The 24912-nt window shown below is 40.3% G+C and overlaps 1 protein-coding gene across 5 annotated transcripts in view; it reads left to right on the plus strand.

The window, feature by feature from the left end:
- Window positions 1-24912, plus strand: part of CNTNAP4 (contactin associated protein family member 4) — a 444592-nt gene that overhangs the window by 398011 nt on the left and 21669 nt on the right. For all 5 annotated transcript variants that reach the window (XM_070062760.1, XM_051847278.2, XM_070062759.1 and 2 more), the window contains 4 exons: window positions 7863-8033; window positions 9554-9772; window positions 21547-21786; window positions 23715-23939. In XM_070062760.1, coding sequence (XP_069918861.1) covers window positions 7863-8033; window positions 9554-9772; window positions 21547-21786; window positions 23715-23939 — 855 coding nt within the window. The remainder of the gene's footprint in view (window positions 1-7862; window positions 8034-9553; window positions 9773-21546; window positions 21787-23714; window positions 23940-24912) is intronic.

Consider the following 24912-nt stretch of genomic DNA (forward strand, 5'->3'; position numbering starts at 1 on the left):
GGCTGGAAGAATCACTATGCTCCTAAATATATATGGAAGACGTGGCCGGTGCCACGGCTCACTAGGCTAATCCTCCACCTGCGGCGCCGGCACACCAGGTTCTAGTCCCGGTTGGGGCGCCGGTTCTGTCCCAGTTGCTCCTCTTCCAGGCCAGCTCTCTGCTGTGGCCCAGGAGGGCAGTGGAGGATGGCCCAAGTGCTTGGGCCCTGCACCCGCATGGGAGACAAAGAGGAAGCACCTGGCTTCTGGCTTCATAGCGGCCATTTGGGGGGTGAACCAACGGAAGGAAGACCTTTCTCTCTGTCTCTCTCTCTCTCTGTCTAACTCTGCCTGTCAAATATATATGTGTATATATATATATATATATGGAATATGTGAAATTTGTCCACCTTGCATAAATAGAAGATTATTAAACATAAAAGCTAATTTTAAAACATGAGAAAGTACAGTGAGGACTGAGACCTGATCATTGAACTTGGCCCTGTGGGGGTCATTGTTGACCTTGGTCATGGAATGTTTTGGCAAGAGCTGGAACAGGTTTCAGAAACATTGAGAGGATGACAAGTGGAGAAATTTGGTGGTGGATGGGAAGAAAGTAGGGTTATGAGACTGTCTAAGGTGGGAGAATTAGTAGCATGTCTTGCTGAGAGGAGAGTCCGTGGATGAACTGTTGGAGTGGGGGCAGCTGATCGATGGTAGGAGGAGAGGATGTAGAACATAGGGGCTGATGTCAGCGGGTGAGCAGGTGTCATCCTGGGAGCTTATAGAAAGTCAAGCCTGCCCTCTGTTTTCTGAAGGAAGGTGATTCAGGAAGTTTACCCATCGTAAATGGGAAGCTACGCGTGTGGATAGAGGGAGGGTGTCAGTCTTCTCAGAGTATGGGACAGGGGCTGGTGCTGTGACATGGCAGGTAAAGCCACCGCCTACTGTGCCTGCATCCCATATGGGCACCGGTTCAAGTCCCAGCTGCTCCTCTTCTGATCCAGTAGAAGATTCTGGAAATTCTGAAACCAGCAGAAGATGGCACAAGTCCTTGGGTCCTGCACCCACATGGGAAACATGGAACAAGTTCCTGGCTCCTGGCTTTGGATCTTCCCACCTCTGGCCATTGCTGCCATTTGGGGAGTGAACTAGTGGATAGAAAATCTCTCCTTTTCTGTAACTCTACCTCTCAAATAAATAAAATAAATCTTTAAAAAAAAAAAAAACTGTGGAATAGTGAAGGTGTTAGGGAAACATGCATATAATGTGATGACATAGCCATGTTTAGTGTTCACATTAGGCATTATGTTTTATCCATTACATATTTACACAAAGTATCTATTTGTACACAATACCATTTAAGAATTTGTAATACAGTCCTAAATTAGGAGTTATTAGCCAATGAGTATTTCATTATGAATAATACACTAATTTTTATTTTCAATTATGGTCTAATGAAGTATTTTATATAATTAATTAATATGAGGGTTCCTGAAAAAGTTAATATTTCTTTATATTTAAAAAAATTTTTTTTTAAATTCTGGCTTTTATCTTTTCAAAAATTTATTTATCTCTATTTATTTGAAAGGCGGACAGAGAAAGAGAGAGAGAGAGAGAGAGAGAGATTGAGATTGAGATTCTCCTGTCTGTTCATTCACTCCTTAAATGCCCACGATTACCAGGACAGGACCAGGATTAAACCAGGAGCTGGGAACACAGTCCGGGTCTCCTGTGTCCATGGCCAGGACTCAGCAAATCGAGCCATCCTCTTCTGCATGTGAAGATGCACGTTGGAAGGCAGCTGTGGAACCGAGAGCAGGAATGGGGCTTGAACTCAGTTGCTTTAGTACAGGACACAAGCATCCCAAGCAGCATTGTGACTACTGTGCCAGATGCCCTTAATATCTTTAAATAGATTTTTCTATTTTCAAAATTTTTGATTACTGTGTGATACTTGTGTATTTTATGGGGTATAGTGCATTATTTCATCTCATATATACAGAATAACTGATCAAATCAGGCAATTAGCATTTCCATATCTTTGCATTTGGAGCCTACCAGCTCTGCTCATCCATGAACTTTTTGAAGATGTCTATATAAAAGTATTATCTGTGCCTGAAAAAAAGTGCAAGGCACCAACTTGCTAATGGACTGTGATGTGCTAAAGTATAGATGTGCCTTGTTGCTTATTTTTAAAATTTTTTATTTTTATTTTATATGTTTTTTTTTATTTGAAATGCGGAGTGGGAGGGTGGGGAGTGGGGGGTCAGGGAGGGAGATATCAGACTTCCGTTGGCTGGTTCACTGCTAAAATGCCTTCTTTATAGTTTAATGTATGTCAAAACTTTTTAAAAAGAGTATAATATGAATATCGAATTACTTTTGACTTTATATAAACAATGGGAAAATAGTTTTTTTTTTAGTTTATAGTTAGTGAAAAGCTCTTACTTAATTCTAATTCAACAGTTGCTGATTTAGTTTTCTTCAAACTAAGAATGACAATTTGGTGTCATTTGAATAAGCTAGATTTCTCAAAACTCGTCTTCTGATGGTTGAACCTTTTTTTCCCTGGGAAACCCAGACTCAAATTCTGTCATCTTACATCTAGGTTAAATGTGATTGGATATCTTCTCCAAAATTCTGTATTTCTATCTTCTTCTAAAATAAAATTGTATGTTTGACTATGTTTGTGTAGAAACATAATCCGTGCAATTGCTGTTCCTGTCAAAACAGTTTTTGCACAAAACTAATATAAGAATAATGACAAGAAATGGCCCCTTCACAGATTGTAAAATCCTTTGCATATAGTAACACCCCTGTTGTTCTGCCTTCAAAAGGTGAGATTTTACTTCTGTTTGCCACCCCAACCTTACTGAGTGTGTGTCTGTGGGGTAGGGGACAGTTTGCTCTATGAAAACAGCTGGCAACAGCTTTGTTGTCTTTTATTCTGATACACTATGCACCCTAATTATTTCCCACCAGATTTCATTTTTATTTTGCTGGTATTGACTCCTGTTGAGGTTCATAAATGGTTGAAAACAAGAATGGAAGTGCTGAAAAGAGAAAGCCGTGAATTATAAAACCAATACATTGGCTTTCATGTTCTGATAATGTAGCATGTAATTAATCTTTCTAAGCCAGTCCTAAAAAGACGAATATCATGTGTTTTCTCTGATTTGTGGTAACTGATATATAGGGTAGAAAAAAGTAATGTATATGAGTGATGGTTGACATTCTGAGATTTCCTTGTTGTTTATAGCTCTTGTCTACACTCCCAAAGAACACTGGTTTTTCTACTCACTACTGGTTGAATTCTTTATTTCATGGAGGATTCAGGTAGTGATTATAAAGTATATTGAAATTATGTCATTGCAAATATTAAAATAAAAATATGAAAGGAAAAATATGGTACTAAGGGAAGGAGGGAGGGCAGGACGGGAAGTATCATTATGTTCTTAGAACTGCGTTTGTGTAATACATGAAATTTGTTCCCTTTATATAAATAAAAAAAACTATTTCTGCTAAAATCTGTATTTTCCTGTTGACTTCCAGTGGTTTATAACAATTTGGAAGATGCATTTGCTGCTGTAATGTCGCTCACATCAGCATTTCAATATATTTTTAACATTTACTTTAGGGAAAGACTATAGTAACCACTCTTCCTCAGTGGCCGCGTCTGTCTGCCAACCCTAGGAAACCACTAACCTACCTTCTGTCTCTGCAAATCTATTAGGATGGCTATTCTATCAATGAGCTAAATAAAACTTTAACAATGTTTTAAAAAGCACTTATAATTTTAACTGAAAACTATATTAGCTTTCCCAAATTGGGGTTTTTGTTTTTTATATTATATATGGAATTAAATAGTCAGTACATCTTCTTCCATCATGTGGATAACTATGTGGATCCTGTTGTAGAATTTTTTTTTAATTCTGGAGGCAGTCCCAAAGGAATTTTAAACGTGTAGTACCCTGCATTGAATTTAATTGAAGAATATATGCCGATTATGATTTTATTGATTACTCACTAGTTAGAATGATCCTCCATGGTTGGTTTTTGTTGGGATAATAACAGGGCACCTGATTCCCTTGATGTTAATTTGTCTTTTTAAAGATTTATTTATTTATTTGAAAGATCAAATTACAGAGAGACAGAGACAGAGAGGGAGAGAAAATTCTTCCATCCCCTGGTTCACTCCCCAAATGGCTGCATTGGCTGGAGCTGGGCCGATCCGAAGCCAGGAGCCAGGAGCTTCCTCCGGGTCTCCCACGTGGGTGCAGGGGCCCAAGGAGTTGGGCCATCTTCTACTGCCTTCCCAGGCCATCACAGGGAGCTGGATCGGAAGTGCAGCAGCCAGGACTGGAACCTGTGCCCATATGTGCTGCTGGCACTGCAAGTGGCGGCTTTACTCACTAAGCCCACAGCACAGTCCTGCCTTCAGTTCTGCTCCTGGTGTAGCTGGCGGCATTTTACATACCTTATCCATGCAACCCACTCTGCTAAGGACCTGCACCACCTTCTGCTGTTGCCTGTGGAGCTCTGTTCTGCCTCTTCCTCCCTCTGAGACGGTGCAGGCCCTAAAATTCTTTCAAATTAGTCGCAATTCAAGAAAAGTCTTTACTTCATTTTCTCTCTGCTGTGGAACTGTAAAATAAAGTTGGCTAGCTAAACAGCATAGATATTATTACATGTGTGAGAGTGTTTTAACTACCTAAAGTAACAATGCTTTCATTACTGTGGAAGCATTCATTGTACAGAGAGCAGCAGTTCAAAGACTTGTTTCTCAGTTTCAGCCAGTTCCATGAAGCCTTCTGTAAGTTAGTTTTGTTTGGGTTTTTTTTTGTTTTGTTTTGTTTTGTTTTTTTGTCTTTTGTTTTTTGTTTTTTTGACAGGCAGAGTGGACAGTGAGAGAAAGAGAGACAGAAAGGTCTTCCTTTGCCGTTGGTTCACCCTCCAATGGCCGCCGCGGCTGGCACGCTGCAGCCAGCGCACCGCGCTGATCTGAAGCCAGGAGCCAGGTGCTTCTCCTGGTCTCCCATGGGGTGCAGGGCCCAAGGACTTGGGCCATCCTCCACTGCACTCCCAGGCCACAGCAGAGAGCTGGCCTGGAAGAGGGGCAACCGGGACAGAATCCGGCGCCCTGACTGGGACTAGAACCCAGTGTGTGGGCGCTGTAAGGCGGAGGATTAGCCTAGTGAGCCGCGGCGCCGGCCATAAGTTAGTTTTAATATGAAACACGTGAAATGTTGTACTTAAAGGTGATTGTATCTAATTTAAGTATTTACTTAATTAGGAAGGTTCCTGTTCTAATCACACAAGTAACACTTAATATTCCCTAGTTTACAGACTTAGCTTAATTTTCATATATAATGTTTCAAAAGAAAGGCGTCCAATTCCTTCTAAAAGTAGGTCAGCTTATATTTACTAAATTAAAAAAAAAAAAAGATATACATGGGCTTCAGCACAACTCCTGAACTTTCATGTTGTAGTCCCTGTAGACTCCTCCGCAGCACTTGATGCCCACGCTCGTCCTCTACAGCACTTCGCTTAAGCGGTTCCCTGAAGATGTTTAGCATCTTCCCTTCACGTACCAACTTGTCCCTCCAGGAGCAGACTGTAGCCGTATTACAAATCTCTATATGGCAGTCATGAGAATCTTGTTGTTGTTTTTTTAATTCATCACTGGTCCAACTATGCCTCTTGGTTTTATCTCTTTGCTCTTTAAAACTAGGGCCTTATACTTTCCAGTCTGTGAGTCATTCAAGCAGCAGCTGCCCCTTAACACTTTTGGAAAACCCTAACCTTGATCTTCCTGTCTCGTATCTGTTCACTCAGCTGCTTCTATATTAGATACACTTGCAGAAACTGTATCTCTATCTCTGGCTGCCACAGCGCCTAGAACAGTACCAGACATATGCATCCCCAAATAAATTAGAGTGTTAGAGTATTCAAACAGCTACTGCCATCTAGAACAGTAAAAAAAAAAAAAAAAAAAAAAAAAAAAAAAAAGTCAGCTAATAACTTTGAAGAAGACAGATGTGTTCATTGTGGACTTGGTATTTTGTGTTTTCTTGTATTCTTGCCTAGAGATTAGAATGTCTAAGCAAAGAAATAGCTGTAAAATGGACATCAGAAATAGGCTTGATGTGCCTTAGATAATATCTGGTTTCTTTTGACTGTGGGAGAGAACAAAAAGCCACCTCAAAGTAGATTCTCAGCTGAATAAATTCCTCTCCAAAATTGTGCCTATCCTAGCTGAAAATTAACTTTTGAATCAGGTTCAAAAGAAAAACAGAAAAAAAAATAACACCCAGAATATATTTAAGTACTGATTGGTTCAGAATTACAGAAGATGAGTTAAAATCCAAGGAACATGTAGAGGCAGAGTCAACATCAGTGGTTTTTAACCAGCTGGGTATCTGTTCTTGGCTCTCATAATGAACTGTTGTTTTGAAATTGTTGTTTACAACTCCAGAGGGTCAATACATCTTTCTACCAGGAAGGCAATTTAGAGAGGGGAATTTTGTCCGGTGTTGGGGGTGTGCATGGAGGCAGCTGCTTCAAGCAAGAATGCTATGTTTGCTGTGCTGTTGACTTGCTGGTGGCGGCAGCCATGCATAGTTCATTTTTCTGGTAACTCCCCTCATCAATGTCACATGGCCAGGTAGAACTCTACCCTGGCAGCTCACGCTCTTGGCTTTTGATTTCATTTTTCGTACTTCCTGCTACGAAAGACCCAGGGTATTTTTTTCAAAAGGAAAGTCACTAGCATTTTTTAAGATGGGAAAAATAAGGTAAGCTGTATTTGGAAAGAAATTATAATTAACTTTATGTCTTACATAATTTTTTAAATGGCTTTGACTCTACAGATCTTTACAAATTTTATTTAATTTCCTAAACTTGAAGTACAGAGAGAAAGAGAGAGGTCTTCTATCCACTGGTTCCCTCCTCAAATGAGCACAACTTGCAGGGCTGGGCCAGGTCAAAGCTGGGAGCCTGAAACTCCATCTGGGTCTCTGGCGCAGGTGGCAAGGGTCCAAGCACTTTGCGGTCATATGTTGTCTCCCAGAGTGCATTCACAGGAAGCTCGTTTGGAAGTAGAGCAGCCAGGGTTCCAACTGGCACTCTGATAGGGGACGCAGGCATTGCAAGTAGAGGCTTAACCCACAGCATCACAATGTGCACCCTGGGTTTCCCAACATTTTTCAGATCTTTTCGTTTATATCCCAAACTTGTAAACATTTTCTGCTTAGCCAGTGGGTTTGTGATCACTTACTGCAGTCTTCTAAGTTGAGTGAAGAATAGTTTTGAATGAAACGAGCATTTTCGTTACCGTACCGACAGAGACAGAGTAAGTATGTATTGGTCTCTAGTTAGATGAGAATGTTTAGATGCCAGGGCAGTTTAGAGAATCCTGATGTCCGTTAATAGAAATACTTAGTTGGGAGTGTGACTCCCTGAGTTGTGTGTGTTAGAACAAAAAACACCATGAGCTTCTTCCTGGATTTTGTTATTCAAAGAAAGTGGGTCTTTAAAAATTCAAATTATGAAAAATTAGGCTATTAAACAATGTTTGGAAGTTCCTTTTAAGATCACTTTAGCAGTGGATCCTGTTTAGTCTAAGTAGGTTTTTCATATATAAAACATAACAGACCACTTCTGTAATGCTGAAAGGAACCCAGGATCTCAATCCCTCTACAATCTCTAATCTGGTGTTTGTACACTACAGCCTTAAGAGAAAAAGCAGCAAGCTTGTAAAAGCTGAGTGACGCTGTTAATGGTAGAAATTATAAACGTAGAAAATGTGGGATGATATTCATTTTATTTCACGAGTTTTGTTTTTCTTTTCTCATTTTTGGATTCCTGCTTCTCTTCAACAGGGTCATTTTGGAATTCAGCTTCCTTCAACACGGAGGCCTCTTACCTTCATTTTCCTACTTTCCATGGGGAGCTGAGTGCGGACGTATCCTTCTTTTTTAAGACGACATCTTCATCTGGGGTATTCTTAGAGAACCTGGGGATTACGGATTTTATTCGAATAGAACTACGCTGTAAGTCTGTTTTCCCCGAGGACACTGTGGGATTCTGTGATTTGATAGTTCTAATTTTTAAAATACTTATGTTTCTACTTTATCAGTTGAACTACTACTTTATTATGTCCTTTCAGTAAAATTCTATATTATATTATCCTTTTGGTAAGAAATTAAAATATTTACTAGGAGATAATTTGGGAAGTTATGGGTGTTCTTTAGAACTAATTTCAGAAGAGTTTGCAATTCAATTAATTAAAATTTTAAGAAAATTTCCAGAGCCGGCGCCGTGGCTCAATAGGCTAATCCTCCACCTTGCGGCGCCGGCACACCGGGTTCTAGTCCCGGTTGGGGCGCCGGATTCTGTCCCGGTTGCCCCTCTTCCAGGCCAGCTCTCTGCTATGGCCAGGGAGTGCAGTGGAGGATGGCCCAGGTGCTTGGGCCCTGCACCCCATGGGAGACCAGGAAAAGCACCTGGCTCCTGGCTCCTGCCAGGATCAGCGCGGTGCGCCGGCTGCAGCGGCGGCCATTGGAGGGTGAACCAACGGCAAAGGAAGACCTTTCTCTCTCTGTCTCTCTCTCACTGTCCACTCTGCCTGTCAAAAAAAAAAAAAAAAAAAAAAAAGAAAATTTCCAGTTAATCACAATCAAATCAACCACTTGTTATTTTGATAAAGGCTGCTATTAAGAGTCTACTTTTAAATGACATAAATTTTGAATCACTGTGATAATTTACTTTTATATAAAATTCCAAGTTCTTCTTAGTTTTCCAGCCCTAACTAAATAGCTTTATTCTTTATCAATATGAAAAATTTACTGGGAAGGTGAATTTCTTTAAAATATATTTTTTCCCGGGCTGGCGCTGCAGCTCAATAGGCTAATCCTCCACCTTGCAGTGCCGGCACCCCGGGTTCTAGTCCCGGTCGGGGCGCTGGATTCTCTCCTGGTTGTCCCTCTTCCAGGCCAGCTCTCTGCTGTGGCCAGGGAGTGCAGTGGAGGATGGCCCAAGTGCTTGGACCCTGCACCCCATGGGAGACCAGGAGAAGCACCTGGCTCCTGCCATCGGATCAGCGCGGTGTGCCGGCCGCAGCGGCCATTGGAGGGTGAACCAACGGCAAAGGAAGACCTTTCTCTCTGTCTCTCTTTCTCTCACTGTCCACTCTGCCTGTAAAAAATATATATATTTTTCCCAAAGATATGCATGTATGTTACCATGTCATCACACATAAGAACACATATCTCTTCACTGATATCATTGCCTCTTTCCATAGAATTCAAACCATTATCATTTGAAAACATTTTAAACAGATACATTAACATTGTTTATCTTTGTGGAGGTGGCAAGGATGTTTCCGTACATGCATAAACTGAGCAGTGTTCAAATCCGACTCAACCTGTCTCCTTCTGCATCAACACTTCTTTATCAAACATGGCCCTTATGTGTGATGGTTCATAGGCTGCGGGGCAGTTGCTAACTGTGTGACGACTCAGCTCTCCACCACATGAGCTCATCGAACAACCCTTGTGTCTCACATTTCCAGCTCCCACAGCCGTGACCTTTTCGTTTGACGTGGGGAACGGACCTTTCGAGATCTCCGTGCAGTCGCCGACCCAGTTCAATGACAACCAGTGGCACCACGTGAGAGTTGAAAGGAACATGAAAGAGGCTTCCATCCAAGTGGATCAGCTCTCGCCAAAGACCCAGCCGGCCCCGGCCGATGGACATGTCCTCTTGCAGTTGAACAGCCAGCTTTTCGTGGGTAAGTTCCCATCCGGGCAATGGGTCGTTTAATTGTCTAAGTGTGGGATGGGACAATATAAAAGAATGCCAATTGTAGAAAAAATGATAATGACACCAAGCCACCATTGCTTAAGAACCTGTGTTCCAGGCTGTGCCAGAAATTACACTTCTTCCTCACAACCACCCTGTGAATGAGTAGTATCTGTATTTTACAGGTGGGATAACTCAGGCTCAAGGAGTTGATTTGCACTCAGAAATCTACCTAATGAATGAGGTTGAAATATATGTTTGATTGATCCCTGAACCTCCATACCTGCATTTTTAATATTATGGATTAGTTGATTGGTTTATTACATAGTGATTTTGATATTATGCTGGAAATATTTATCTTAAAATGTTTCCAGGATTTTGAGGAATCCTCCTTGTAATTTAAGTTGATGCTAATCAATGAATCCTGCCACAGTGCTACATCAAAAGCAGCCCAATGCAGGAAAAAATTTTTGAAAAGCAGAGAGTACAGTGTGTAGACTCTTTGCTTTGAACAGAGCCATTTCTGCTCCTTTCTGTTCATTTTGAGCACTTTCCTGATATCTTCTGATCACCTACTTCTATATCTACATCTGAATGTTCTTCCTTTTTTTCTGCTTTATTCACATCTTACAGCCTTGCCCGTGGAATCCTTGTGCGTATATGTATTTTACCTTATGTCGCTGCTAGTTACTATACAGAATTTAGAGGCCAAGGCATTGAGGGAATTATCTCTTACTTGGTCCCTTTACATCCACTGTAATATTAATAAGAATTCAGTGATTCCAAGAATCAGGATAAAAGGTGAATTATCAGAAACTGTATTTTAAGCATTTTCAAGAGTTACATTTGGAACAAAATTCATCCGATCTCTATGATGTATTCTATCACCTAACAGCCTCATCTTATTAGTCCTCTCTCAGTACAAAGAAGGAAGCTTATTTGTGACATATTTGACTAAGCCATATTTAAAATTTCCAATGAATTTATGTATTCATTATTTTTATCATTTATTCTTTCTTTCATCCCATAAATATTTAATGAATAGCTTCCATGAGTAAGGCACTACAGTAGACAATCTAATCATGATTTTGTGGTCACTCGACTGAGTTATTTAAGGCTATGGAAATAATAAAAAATACATGAGAAGAAATATATAACTTTTCTTTTAATAACACGCTAGAAGCAGAGTGAGGAAATTGACATAGATATTTCTTGAATTACAAAAAATGAGAGATGGCCCCAACAAAAGCTATGGCAATTTCAAGTCTGTCAGGAGCTGGGAAATAGCCTTACTATTCTTGGAAATTGAGAGGGCCAAACTAGTCCTTGAATGTTTCAGTGAAATACGCTGCACTTTGCCTGGGGATGACCTTTCATCCTTGGTATGAATTTCAACTTTGTGGAGATGGAGTCACTGCATTTTGTATCTGATAGGAGTTCTGGCCTTCATTTGGTTTCAGGCAGTTGTAATGAAGTACTAATATGACATCAGAAAACTGTTTTAGAACAGGCTTTATTCTTTTGCCATCACCCATGCAACATGATTTTAATAAGGATTGAAAGATTTCATCTCTACCAAGGCACTTGGTTAGGTCTTTGACATTTGCAAACATGTCTGGATTAAAAGGTGGTTATAGTACTTGAATGTTTTTTAAAAATGGCAGTCTTCATCACCTCTGGGTCAAAGTCAGCCACAATTAAAAAAGAAAAAGCAAAGAGAAAGTTCTCTGCAAAAAGTTGCATCTCTTCGTAGTTAACATCTGATCATTAGCGCAGTGCGCCGTCCACAGCACGCCGGCCGTGGCAGCCATTGGAGGGTGAACCAACGGCAAAGGAAGACCTTTCTCTTTGTCTCTCTCTCTCACTGTCCACTCTGTCTGTCAAAAAACAAACAAACAAACAAAAAACATCTGATCATATAATTCCCTCCTTCCTACTGACAGGGAATTGTGAGTAAATTTACATGACTTACAATGGTGATGCTGACAGAGTAGACTCCGGTCTTGCTCAGACCAGATCATTAGCTGTCGAGAAGCTGCCAAAGGGACTTGTTCTTGTCTTTTCCTTTCTTACAGTATGGAACCCTCTTCAGGAAAGGGTCTCAACCAAGAGAACACAGCAATGCATAGGAAACAAAATACTAATTATCTATTTACAACATTACAAAATAAAGTTACTTTTCCCCTGTGGGAAACTCAATGAAAGACAAATTATAATTAAAATGTTACACTGAATTGGAGCACAGTGGGTGAAAAACTCGTAAAAAATTGGTGGTAATTAGGGCTAATTTAATGAAGCACTTACTATGACCAAGAAGTTCTCTGCTTTTCTGACTGGGTTTCAGACACGAAGCAGCCAATAATAAAAGTAAAACAGACGTTAAAACTATGTGTTATCCATATATAAACACATAGGCACACATATTTCTATGGATATGCATCTTCAGATATTGACGAAGGCTGTCAAGTAAAAGGCAGAGTAGGGTATCGGGTGGCTGTTTGGGTTGTGGGCTTGTATTTCTAGTAGTGTGGCCAGAGATGTCCCCTCTGAGGGTCTCAATGCTTGCGAAGAGGCCACGTAAAGTGGAAGAGGAAACTAGATGAACCTCGGAAATCAGGATTCCAGGCACCACGCTCAGACTGCTAGGAGGTAACTTCAGGGATTCGGGGGATAAGGAGAGAACTAACATGGGCAGAGGGAATCAATGTGAGGGAAAGCCTGGTGGGAACAGTGCTGAATTATGCACTGGACTTGGTAAGGCCAAGGTGAGACACTTGGGTTGTATTCTGAAAGATCAAAAAAATCGAGTTGCCACTTTTCAGGTTCTTTCTTACTGCCTTGAGGAAGAAGATGGGGCAAATAGGTAGACGTTGGCCACTGCCGAAAGTCCTTCTGGGACTTTTGGTGGTGTGGGTCAAGGGGCGGTGCTGGAACACAGAGGCGGGACTATTTGACATCCAGATGTGCATAACTTGCTAAGAAATTGATTAGTGCTGTTCATGTTTTGCTACTTATCCATGGTATTTCTCTTGGGGGCACGATGCTTTTTTTGTAGGTCTTTGGTTTCATCACATCGTTTTCTAGGCTTCCATTTCATGTGGTACCAGCTTTTCTTATGTCCTGCCTTTGTCCTAAGGCACAGCCGTGGTTAAAGCTGAAACCTGGTCCCACAGTCCAGAACATGTACCACAAACCCTGTGATTACTGTGAAAGGCTCTGGTTCTTCTGTATCACCAGAGAGTATGTACCTCTCCCTTCAGTCAGATGCCACCTGCCCCCAATGCCACTTTGAACAGATTTAACTCCTCTGTTCCTAGGTTACGTGTCAATACATGCCTTAGTGGAAGAGCCCTGCTTTTGGAAACTGTTTCCTCATTTTTTTAGATTTATTTTTATTTATTTGGAATGGCAGAGTTAGATACACACACACACATGCACAAAGATGGTGGGGGAAGAGGAGAAGTGGTGGGGAGGGAATGGGAGGGGAGGGGAGATCTTGCATCTCTTGGTTCACTTCCCGAATGTCCACAGTGGTTGGGGCTGGACCAGGCCAAAGCCAGGAGCCTGGAACTTTATCCGGGTCTCCCCGTGCGAATCAAGTGCTCAAGCTCTTAGGCCACCTTCCACTGCTTTCCCTGGTATATTATCAGGGAGCTAGATTGGAAGTGGAGCAGCTGGGATTCAAACTGGCAGTCATATAGGATACCAATGTTGCAGGCAGTGGCTTAAGTTACTGCACCACAACACTAGTCCTTCCTCACATGTTAATACCCTCAACTATGTCAGCATTAAGTTGTCTTCTATCCCCAGAACCAGGTATACCATGGATGAAAGGAAATCTCTTCTTTATTCCAATGTAATTGATTTTCTGGTTAGAATTTTAAAGGGTAATTTACTTCCCCTTACTTACACGTTTAAGAGTTTAAATTATAGCTCTTCTGTCCATCTTAGCAATAATTATAATTCGTTAGTATTTTTGACAGTGCATGACGATGATCATTTATATTTGCATTTCAGGACAAATGAATGAGGTAAATGTGATTTTGAAAATAAGTCCGCAAGTTTCAGCTTGGCTTTATTCTAATTAAAATGTTTTAAATCCAGAGACAGATGATGTCAATATTTTAAATGGCTTCTTTATAAGTATGGAAAAGAACGGAAAAACTAAGTTGCTGTTAGTCTAGGACAGGTTGTTTTACTATCTCAGCATTTAGTAGTTTTAACCAAAAATGAACCTCTTGTTTATAAAACAAGTTTAGCAGAAACTTCTTGGGGATACCTCAAACAAGAAATTATATGATGATACTCGAGATATGAGACACTAGAAATTTCAATAACATAACAAAATATGTTTATTTGAGATATTATCTTGAACACTGCAACCTACAAATAAAACATTGTAATATTTGACTACAGATTAATGTTGGACTTGAAACATATTCTCTTTCTCATTTATGGTCTATGTTGATAGCATTTATTAATATCACCTATTTATTATGTATCTTTGAGATGAATGTGTTTTGTAATTGCTTGGAAGAGGCTCCTACATGAAGGCTGATTTGTGTTTTTCTCCGCTGCTTGCTCTTTGGCGCTCCCCACCAAGGACCAGGCATGAAATGTGTTCATACCTCAGGGTGAGACTCGGGCAAGATTAATGCTTCAATTTCTGAGTAAAAATAAACAGAACTTCTCAAAGTGTGATCCATTGGACAGCACTTTCATATGACATTGAAATAGGAATAAGGAAATGATAACTGGAGTTTCAGGGATCAGAGTAGCGTTCGCCTCTACCTAAGAAATAGGAAACAGAAGACTTTGCACCACTGCTGTGGTTCCAAGTATCAGAACAATTATCTTCAACCAATCTAAGCTGTAGGACGCCATGTGAAGGAAAGGAGGAGGAGAGTGAGCAGCAAAAAGCCTTTGGAGGAATAAGTGAAGAAAGTTCACGTGGCTCTCATGGGAGAGCCCCTCCCCCCCAAAATCCCACTGTCCTATCACATTGCTTCCTATCATAAAAAGGGCGGATTCCCTTGTGTGTAGCCCATCTTCCTCCATTGCTGTCCTTGATTGCAGGGCTGGCCATGGTCATCTTTTCACACTCTCTTGCTTTGTCTTGGTGTGTGAGTTTCATTGCAGAGGTTAGACATCTCTATTCAGAACTGCTCTTCATTACGTTGGCAAAATAAGCTCAGCGACAGACACAGTGCCAAGTGCACTGAGCATGTACCCTTGACCTCGTTCCCACTGAGAACTCAGAATCCAGAGTCACTGCCGTATTCAGGGCCTCACAGACTTCATCCAACCACGGAAATGACAGAGAGAAAAGAATCAATCACTTTTTGAGCCAAAATGTGACAGTGGTCATTTTCTATTTTGGTTTGTAAACTCAGCATTTTCCCTAGAAGCTTCTTAAATTAGCCTTGAATTGATTTTCATTCAACCAGCTCTGCAATTTTTGTTTCCAGTCTAAATTCTTCTACTGACAAGTTTTTAAATGAGGCAAACTCCATTTCAATATTTTGTGACTAGAACCTGAAGGAGAAATAAGGACCTCTGACATAGTTAGAAGTCACTTGCTTTGCATTTGAATGGCATCAAATCATCAACAAACGTTTATTGAGTATCTACAGTGCACAATTTCTAAATGCCATACCTAAAGGTTAATGTTGAACTCTCAGCATATTGGACCTACCAGGCCGTGATATATTTATTTACTGTGAGTGGAAATTTAAGTAGCTTCAAATATTAGATATTACAGATTCATCTGTGTACTGTTTGTTTGGGTGAACAAATGCTTGTATTTCTTTTTTTTTTTTTTTAAGATTTATTTTTATTCACTTGGAAGGTAGAGCTAAAGAGAAAGAGAGAGAGAGAGAAGGAAAGAGATCTTCCATCTGCTGATTTACTCCCCAAATGGCTGCAATGGCTAGGGGTATGCCAGGCTGAAGCCAGGAACCAGGAGCTTTTTCTGGGTCTCCCACAAGGGTTCAGGGGCCCAAGAACGTGGTCCATCATCCGGTACTTTTCCAGGCACATTAGCAGGCATACATCAGATGGAAAGTGGAGCAGCTGGGACTTGAAGCGGTACCTCTATGGCGTACCCGCATGGTAGGCCATGGCCAAACTCACTATACCACAATGCTGGCCCTTAATGCTTCTATTTTTATTGGAGGTATACATAGTATTGGAACTGTGCACTCTGAGGATATAAACATAATGCTAAGCAGAAGGCGATACTGGCATATCTCTATTGACTATGTGGATTTCCTCGTTTATGAAGTGGCTGTTCAGATCTGTTGCTCATTTTCTTTCTGCAAGAATGTCTCCTTAAAAATGTTCTAAAGAATTCTTTATGTATATTGGATGAGTTTTATCATATCAATTTATTTCATGTATCTTCCACCTCTCTGTGAATTAATTGTGTTTTCATAATGTTAATGGTGTCTTTTGATGAACAGAAGTTCCTAATTATAATATATTCCAGAGTTTTCTTTTCGGTAACTTTCAGGTTTTGATATGCTAAAATAAGTATGGGAAGAGAATATCAAAAGCCTCCTGTTTGAATAATTCCTATTTCAGTCTAATTTTCTTTTATAGTTAATGTGTTTCCCCCATTACCGATTCAGTACAATAAAGGTCACATTTCTCTTTAAGAGAATCCTATCGTTTATTTTAATTATGTTCTTCTTCCCTCCTTGAAGTGTCTTTTTCATGATTAGCCTTAGAAGGCCCCCCTGTGCTTTTCAGTGACCAGTAGGTAAATCCTAGTGACTACTGACAGAACTCAGATGGGATCTCTTGAGACAGGGGGCTATCACTAATACCGCCAATGTTCATCTCTTAAAAATAGGCCTAGAGAGATGCTGTGAAAATGATGTATAAGAAGTATAAATGGCTCTAGTCTTGTCTGCTGTCTCTATTTCCAGGGCAAATTTTTTTTTTCCAGGAAAATGTGACCTAGCTTTCTGCCTATGACACAGTGGCCGGTACTATGACCTCTTTTCTTTTCTTTTCTTTTCTTTTCTTTTCTTTTCTTTTCTTTTCTTTTCTTTTCTTTTCTTTTCTTTTCTTTTCTTTCCTTCTTTTTTTAAGATTTTTATTTATTTATTTGAGAGGTAGAGTTACAGACAATGAGAGGGAGAGACAGAGAGAAAGGTCTTCCATCAGCTAGAACCGGTGCACAGGGTGAGGATTAACCTACCCTGCCATAGCGCCAGCCCACAATGACCTCTTTCAACATTGTTCTTTGCGTGTGACAGAGGACAGTCTTCTTTGGCATCCCCTCCCAGACATTGCCCAGGGAAGAATGTTGCCTGGAAGTAGGTCTGGACTTCGCATCTCATAACCTTTTGCACTAACACCGTTTCTGTAAGGTGAAGTCTTCTCCCAGCTGGTTCTCAAGGGTCAGGCTTCATGGTTTGACACGTGGTGTAGAGAATACTGCTTTCTCCCTCCAGCATCTTGACTTGCTCTTCTATGAAGCCCATGTGCCCAGTCACTGCTAAGTTGATTTGTGGCTGGGATCTTACCTGTGTTACTCTGATACAGTGTCTAGGTGAAGAAGAGCCCTTCTACTCTGCCAGGAAAGTCTCCTTGACTCTGAATTTTAAAGAGACACGTGGGGAGCTTGATTTCTTACCTGCTCTAGGGCTACAAGGCCAATTATGCAGTTCTCAATTAATCCTCAACAATATTCATGCACAGCACATGAAGAATTCGCCATTAAAAAATCAAGGTTTAGTCTCAAAGGTCTTCCTGCCACAAAAAATAGTGGGAAATTGGCACAGGAAAGAGCCAGCTCCTACTCTGTGACAATAACATCTGTCACTTAGACTAACTTCCTGAGAATAATGAACGTGATGAAAGGGTTGGGCCAATGAAGGAAGGCTAACTTGGTCTCTACCCTAGCCAGGTTACTCTGGGGCAGGGCCTCAGTATCATTATGTGAGTGGACAGATTCAGTTACACTCAATCACATAGAAAGGTTAGGCATTTGTTTCACAAGTTACTCAGTTGTCTGTGAAGTTCCGGAATTCATTATATCTGATATAGCATGGCAGGTAAATTGATAGAAAATTAATTGGAAAACAGTTCCAAGCATAATAGCTGAGCAGAAACATCCAGAATCAATTAATCAAACTGCAGCTCATTTTAATTGGAAGTACTCTAACCCTGAAAAGGCTTTGGAATCTATAATTAAGTTTTCAAGCCCAATCTTATTTACATTAGCCATGTTTTTTTCAAAATAGTTACACCTGAAAATAAACAGTTATTAGCTCAAAACCTAATGGTCAAGTTAAAGCCCTTTACATATGCATGACACAACTGTTTAATTAGACATGATTTCTGATCTTTTAAAAGTGCAATTTAAAAAACTATTTGATCTGGTAAACATTAGCTCTTTGAAAGTACAGGATTAAGAAATCCTGTTTACAAATCAAGGTATTGATTTTCTTCTCATTATTTAAGCCAATAGGAGGGGTCTTCAAAAGTTTCATGAAAAATTGCATGTGAATTTTATATTTTTGCACATACATAACTTATTTTGATTCTATTTCCACGAACTTTTTGAAGTCCCTCATATTTTGCACATTCGTATGTATTTTTTTATGTTAATAATCCCACTCTCTGACCTTTCTCGCCACCTTGTCTCCACTTTTACCATTAAAACTGGGCGATCATCACCAGTTTTCCTGTCTAAACATATTCCTGGACTGTAAGCTCTTTGAGAGCACATCAATTGCAAATAAATTTGTACCTCCGGTGTTAGACACAGTGCCCACAAAGAGCTGCTAAATAAAGCTCGGAGAAGTGAAGTGTTGTTCAAACAAAAGATAACGTGAGGTGGAGGAGAAATGACATGATTGCTCCTTTTGGACCATATTTTGGTGTGGAGAGGTGAGGGACTTTCCGTGATCGAGAGGTTCCATGTGGCTTCTAATGAGTCTGTTTCTAACCAACCTGTGAGCCAGTCCCTGACCTCTTTACCTCCAGCTCATCATCATCCAAAACAAAACAAAACAAAACAAAACAAAACAAAACAAAAAAAAAAAAAAGAGAGAGAGAGAGAGAGAGAGAGAGAAATTAGAATAGGTGCAAATGGATTGTATCCAGCTGTTGGACCTCAAATGATTTGGTTATTATGAGGTTATTTTGGTTATTATAATGTTGCTGACAGGCTGATATTAGAATATGATTGTTTCATAGCATAAAAGCATAGCAAAGTGATTTAGTGCTATTGCATACTATAGAACATGTCCCATGATGTAACATATTCTAATATGAAGTAAGTGAAATACACCAGGAATAATCCTCCAATCTTGACTTCACAGCACCTGTCCCCTTCCTTCAAAAGGCCCCCGGGCCAGCGCTAACACTGAAACTATAGACAGCCTTACCAAGGAAAGGGAACTCCAGCAAAGGCGGCCGAAAGAATCTTAGCTGGAGACTTGAAGCTGTTAGGTGCTCTTTAAGTTGAATTAGCCGTGGGAGAATAGGGAGGTGTGAAGCTAAGGAGAGCGGCAGCTCTGATGTGGAAAGCAAAGGAGAGGAGTTGGGAGGACAAGGGCAGAACTGAGGATTTGACAATGATAGGAGCTTGAGTAAATGGAGGAAGAATTAAACGAGATTGTTGGCTCTTCTGAAACTTTGGGAGGGAAATCAACTCCTTCCCTGCTGTGCCCATGGGAACTGCAATTGAACTGTCTGTCTCACCACCACATTATCCCTGGATTTAGGAACATGAGATATGACCTGCACCCTCGAGACCTTTGTATCCTCCCATGAAGAGGCAGAAATTGAGTGAACTGAAGAAACTTGAGTATACAAATCGAAATACAGCAATTTGGATAGAAACCGTTATGTCTATGAATGTGACTTCTAAGTAGTATGAGTGCCCATGAGTCCGAAATTTTTGAATTCTTTTGGATCCCACTTCAATATATTTCAGGACCTAGAAATATATAGTCAATATATTACGCACACATGTTCATTCAGTATGACCCTCAGTATCAGGAACCCAGATATCTCTGGGGGTCAGAAGGTGCCCCCTCATCAACCCTTGAAGCCCTAAGCTTCCATCATATGAAATATACAGTGCAAACTCCAGCAAGAAAGCTAACTCCTCTGCTGTCATGAGGTTTAGTGCATGGATGGATGGATGATTCCTGTGCAGCTCTATTGTGTGAGGTACCGTATGTGTGCTAGAGGTACAGAATTGACTGATGGAGAATGTGTGTTCCAGCAGATGGACACTGGGAGATAGTGAAACATAGATCTTGATATTTGATGACAAGACCCTATTGATTTGGGGATTTTTGGGGAAATTTTTTGGCTCTGAAATTAAAAAAAAAAAAACTGTTTAAACTCTGAGGATAAGGAAATCCCAAGTAATTAAGGCTAGATGTGGAGCCAGAGAAATGAATTGGGAGAGGAGGATGAGAACATGTTTTGAGAAAATAGAATAGATACAGAGGAAGTGGAGATGGCATTATCTGTTCAAGAAGTTTTTTTTATTAGATGCTCTGCAGCCATCTCACCGCTTCTCAGTAGAATCATCCCTTTAATTTGGGTAGGGCAGTGTTTTCCTGCTTGGAGTTGTAAACATTTTTCCTGGTATTCCTGAACACCAGCTGGTGTTTTTGTCCACCTACCTAGGGCTTATAATCCCTCATGATAGTCAAGTGATCATTTGATAGACTCACCTGCTGGGCTCATTGACCTTTTATTTTCACAGCCCCTTTGTGGACCACAGGATAGGTATTGTCTGGAGTGAGCCCCCAAGGCTGCATTTCTAGGAAGCTCCTCATGTGATAGGGGTGTGACCTCAACTCTGAGGACCTCTGCTTTGGGATAGTGAAGTCTGATTCCACCCAAACATTGTGAAGCTCATCAAGGGTGCCTTGATGAGCATGAGCACATCAGTTATAAATTCAGTAAAAGTCAATCACATTCTCAATTATGTGGAGACTCTTCCCCTAGCATAAAACAAAGATCACTGGACCAGTCTTTAGAGAAAAAAAAAATCACTGGGAAATATGCCAGGATCAAAGCCAACAGTCTGGTGTGCAGTTACCATTTTTGATGAATGGACAACAACCAAAACACCGGATCAGTGAATGATCAAGTTAGAAAAACTATTGATTATTGTTTACAGTCTTTGCCTATACTGTTGTTAATCTTATGACTATAAAATAAACTGAAAGTATGTCATTGTAAAAATTGAACGAAAGAATAAAAAGGGAGGAGGAGGGAGGATGGTAGCAGGGTCAGGAGGGGGCAAAGGGTAGGAGAGATCACTATGCTTCTAAATCTGTGTATATGAAATACATGAAATCTGTTCACTTTACAGAAATAAATTGTTTAAAAGGGGATTCCTTCATAGATCTTACAAAGTTAAAACTATTGGACAGAGGAGCAGGTTTCAATATTTCATCGATGTATACTTAAGATTGCGAGAAAATTTATTTTTCTACGTAACAATTGCAGTACATTGCACTGGTACTTTGAATGAAAGCAACGTTTGACCTTTATTTTGATCTTTGAAATGCACTGAAAATATTGAATCAATGTTGTATCCTTTGGAAGTCTAAACTTGGTCATGAATTGTGTTTCCAGCATTTTAATTGTTCATCCAATGTCTGCAGCTCTCTGTAAGGCCACGTTTTTGCTCTTCTCTCTACGACTTCAGTTTTCTTTGGTCTTCAAAGCCTGAATAAAACACCCAGGAACATGTTTCCATTTGCAGTGTTTCCCTTCTAGGTGGGACCGCCACGCGGCAGAGAGGATTCCTGGGCTGCATCCGGTCCCTGCAGTTGAACGGGATGGCGCTGGACCTGGAAGAACGCGCCATGGTGACTCCTGGCGTGCAGCCGGGCTGCCGAGGGCACTGCGGCAGCTACGGGAAGCTGTGCCGCAACGGTGGGAAGTGCAGGGAGAAACCCAGTGGGTTCTTCTGTGACTGCACTGTCTCTGCCTACACAGGGCCCTTCTGCTCCAATGGTAAGTGCGTGCGCCGCAGAGTCTGGACCAGGAGAAAGTCCTCCGCATGTAGAAAGTGTGCAACAGGGCTTATCCCGGTAGCTGTTTGAAACAAAAATTATTTCCCTGGATTTCTTTGCAAGCTCTAGGGATTGACAAATACATTTCACTCTTTACGTATTTGACTCAATTCTTGAAACACGAGTGTCTATTGATGCTAAATTCACTAATAGTTGCCTCTAGGTAACTTCAAGTGTTAGTTGCACCATCTGCTCCCTTTCTGTCTAATGTTGATACGCATACATAACATGGCTGTCACCAGCATGCCCCATGGGACAATTCTCTATTCTAAAACCATTAAAGGCATTATTATTTTTGATGAAGATGCTCAGCAATTCAAAGGAATTTGGAAAACTTGTTTTGATTTTAACTTTTTGGTCAAATATTGGATACAAATATAAATAACTTTCTATTAAATATTGATGCATAGTGACATAGAGATACTCGGCTGTTTTTCTGTCTGATGTGTTGAGTGTCTGGAAGTGAAAGAAAATAGGGACATGTTTTTCATCTCTGCTGATCTACGTCACGGGAGAAGAAAGAAGTTGGAAATAATGTGTTCTAGACAGATTTTTTGAGTATAGAAACATTTATTTTATGTTCATCATTTATCATAGATAATTGACACCCAACTTAAATTCAATTATTTTATTAAAGTGTCTCTGGGCCACTGAACCTTTTTCTGAACAAGGCAAACAAAAATTGGCTGCAAATGGAAGCAAAGAAAACATTGGGATCAGTTAATGAAAAGTTGGCAAAAATATACCTTTCAAGTCATTCGCTTTTATCAGGCATAAGCTATAATTTAAAAATCAACTTGGGATAATAATCACACACTGCTGGCACCATTGGAGGAGGCTTCATGTTTAAAGCTGGAATTAAGACCACTTCTTCCTAAGAACACGCCTTCATTTTCTGGATATAAATACCTTCTAGTTCATCTTGCTAAGTGCAGTCGGGAATGTGGCTCTTCATGAGCAAGATATATTGGCTAGAAAGGTATATTACGGAAAATAAAAAGAATAAACCCAACCCAACCAAACCATTCAAAACCGTGAAGAGATCTAAACTGTTGCTGCGTGAGCCAGCAAGCATCCCTGACTTGTTCAGCAGCCAGCCCACTTTATAGCACAGGAGAGAAGCAAGGTCAGGACGTCTAAGCTATGTATTTCTCCCACCCTCTTCACTTTCATACATCTAGACTTGGTGGCTTTTTTAAATATAATTAAGTTTGTGTGTGTATGTGTGTGTGTGTGTGCACACATGCATGCATGCACACATGTGAATTTGGAATATTACTCTCATACAAGTAAAATCCTACACTTCTGTAAAAGGATTCAAAGAAGCCAGATAGTTCCTTTTGTTGATCTGTGTTAAGCAAATGCCGAAATCACTCCCTCCCATTAATGTGATATTTAACATTCTTTTTCGTAGGGGCATAGTAACTGTGAGAAAGTGTTTAGAAAAAAATTTTTTTTGTTATTAATCCTAAGAGAGAAAAGTCAAACTTGCTTCTTTTGTAATTATTGCAGTGAGACTAGAATATACTAACTGCAAAATAAATGATTGGAATTAAAATTTAAACAAGAAAGTAGATGGTCAAGGATGTAAATGACCAGAAGCCTGGCTTATGTTTGTGCTCTGGGAAGAGTCTTAAGCTTTTGATTGCAAAGTTAAACTAGTGAGTTAATTCTATGTCACCCAAACATAAAGTCATTTCATGGCCAGTATGAAAACCCTCTTAATTTACTGTGTTATTGGAGTCAAGTGTGAGGCCGCTTCTTCCATCTACGTGATTTGTTATTTTTAAGAAATTTAATTTCACTAGTATAGCTAAAACAAGATCCTTGTACTTAATATTTTAACATAAAATGTGAATGTCATTTCAGAGATTTCTGCATATTTTGGGGCTGGCTCATCCGTGATTTACAATTTTCAAGAAAATTATTCCTTAAGTAAAAACTCCAGCTCCCACGCTGCATCATTTCATGGTGATATGAAGCTGAGCAGAGAAACGATCAAGTTCAGCTTCCGAACAACACGCGCGCCAAGCCTGCTGCTGTACATGAGCTCCTTTTACAGAGAATACCTTTCAGTCATCATTGCCAAAAATGGTGAGTGCTTCTTGGATAAGAGAGAAAAAATTGAATTTGGACACTCAGACTATAATATGTGGATCATTTTTGTGTTTTTGCTTCTCAAACTATAAGCAGAAAAAACAGTGTATCTGTTTTTCTATTCATTATGCTTTTACAGTGCTGTCCCTAAAGCTTAGACTCAAAGGATTATTTCAAATAGGGATGATGCCTTTATCTTTCTCATTTTGATAATTTTATATGTGCTTTGTGAATTTTTAATTTATTCATATAAATATTTATTATACATTATTGTCAGAAGCCACTTACTATCCCCTGTGGATATCAGTACTAGTTTTGTGGTTTTTAAAAAATATGTCTGGTTGTACATAACAAATAGTTCCTTCAAATCAAAGTAAAGAAGTATGAAGAGTATGTTCACAAACCAACAAGTTTGTGAGAAAATGTCCACAAGATGACCAGTTGGTTCCTTTTTTTTTTTTTTTTTGACAGGCAGAGTGGACAGTGAGAGAGAGAGACAGAGAGAAAGGTCTTCCTTTGCCGTTGCTTCACCCTCCAATGGCTGCCGCGGCCAGCGCGCTGCGGCCGGCGCACCGAGCTGATCCGAAGGCAGGAGCCAGGAGCCAGGTGCTTCTCCTGGTCTCCCATGGGGTGCAGGGCCCAAGCACTTGGGCCATCCTCCACTGCACTCCCTGGCCACAGCAGAGAGCTGGCCTGGAAGAGGGGCAACCGGGACAGAATCCGGAGCCCCGACCGGGACTAGAACCCAGTGTGCTGGTGCCACAAGGCGGAGGATTAGCCTATTGGGCCACAGCGCTGGCTCAGTTGGTTCTAAATAGAGGCAATATAATAATCATGGGAAATATTGGTGTATCCACCCGAGAAAATGATAATGGATTAGGAAATGTGTATGCTATAGAAATCTTGTTGCATAAAACCCCTACCTGCTATTATTATCTTCCATATATTTGGATTAAAGATAAAGATTTTA

Source organism: Oryctolagus cuniculus, chromosome 18 (genome assembly GCF_964237555.1).
Source record: "Oryctolagus cuniculus chromosome 18, mOryCun1.1, whole genome shotgun sequence".
Taxonomy (NCBI): Eukaryota; Metazoa; Chordata; class Mammalia; order Lagomorpha; family Leporidae; genus Oryctolagus; species Oryctolagus cuniculus.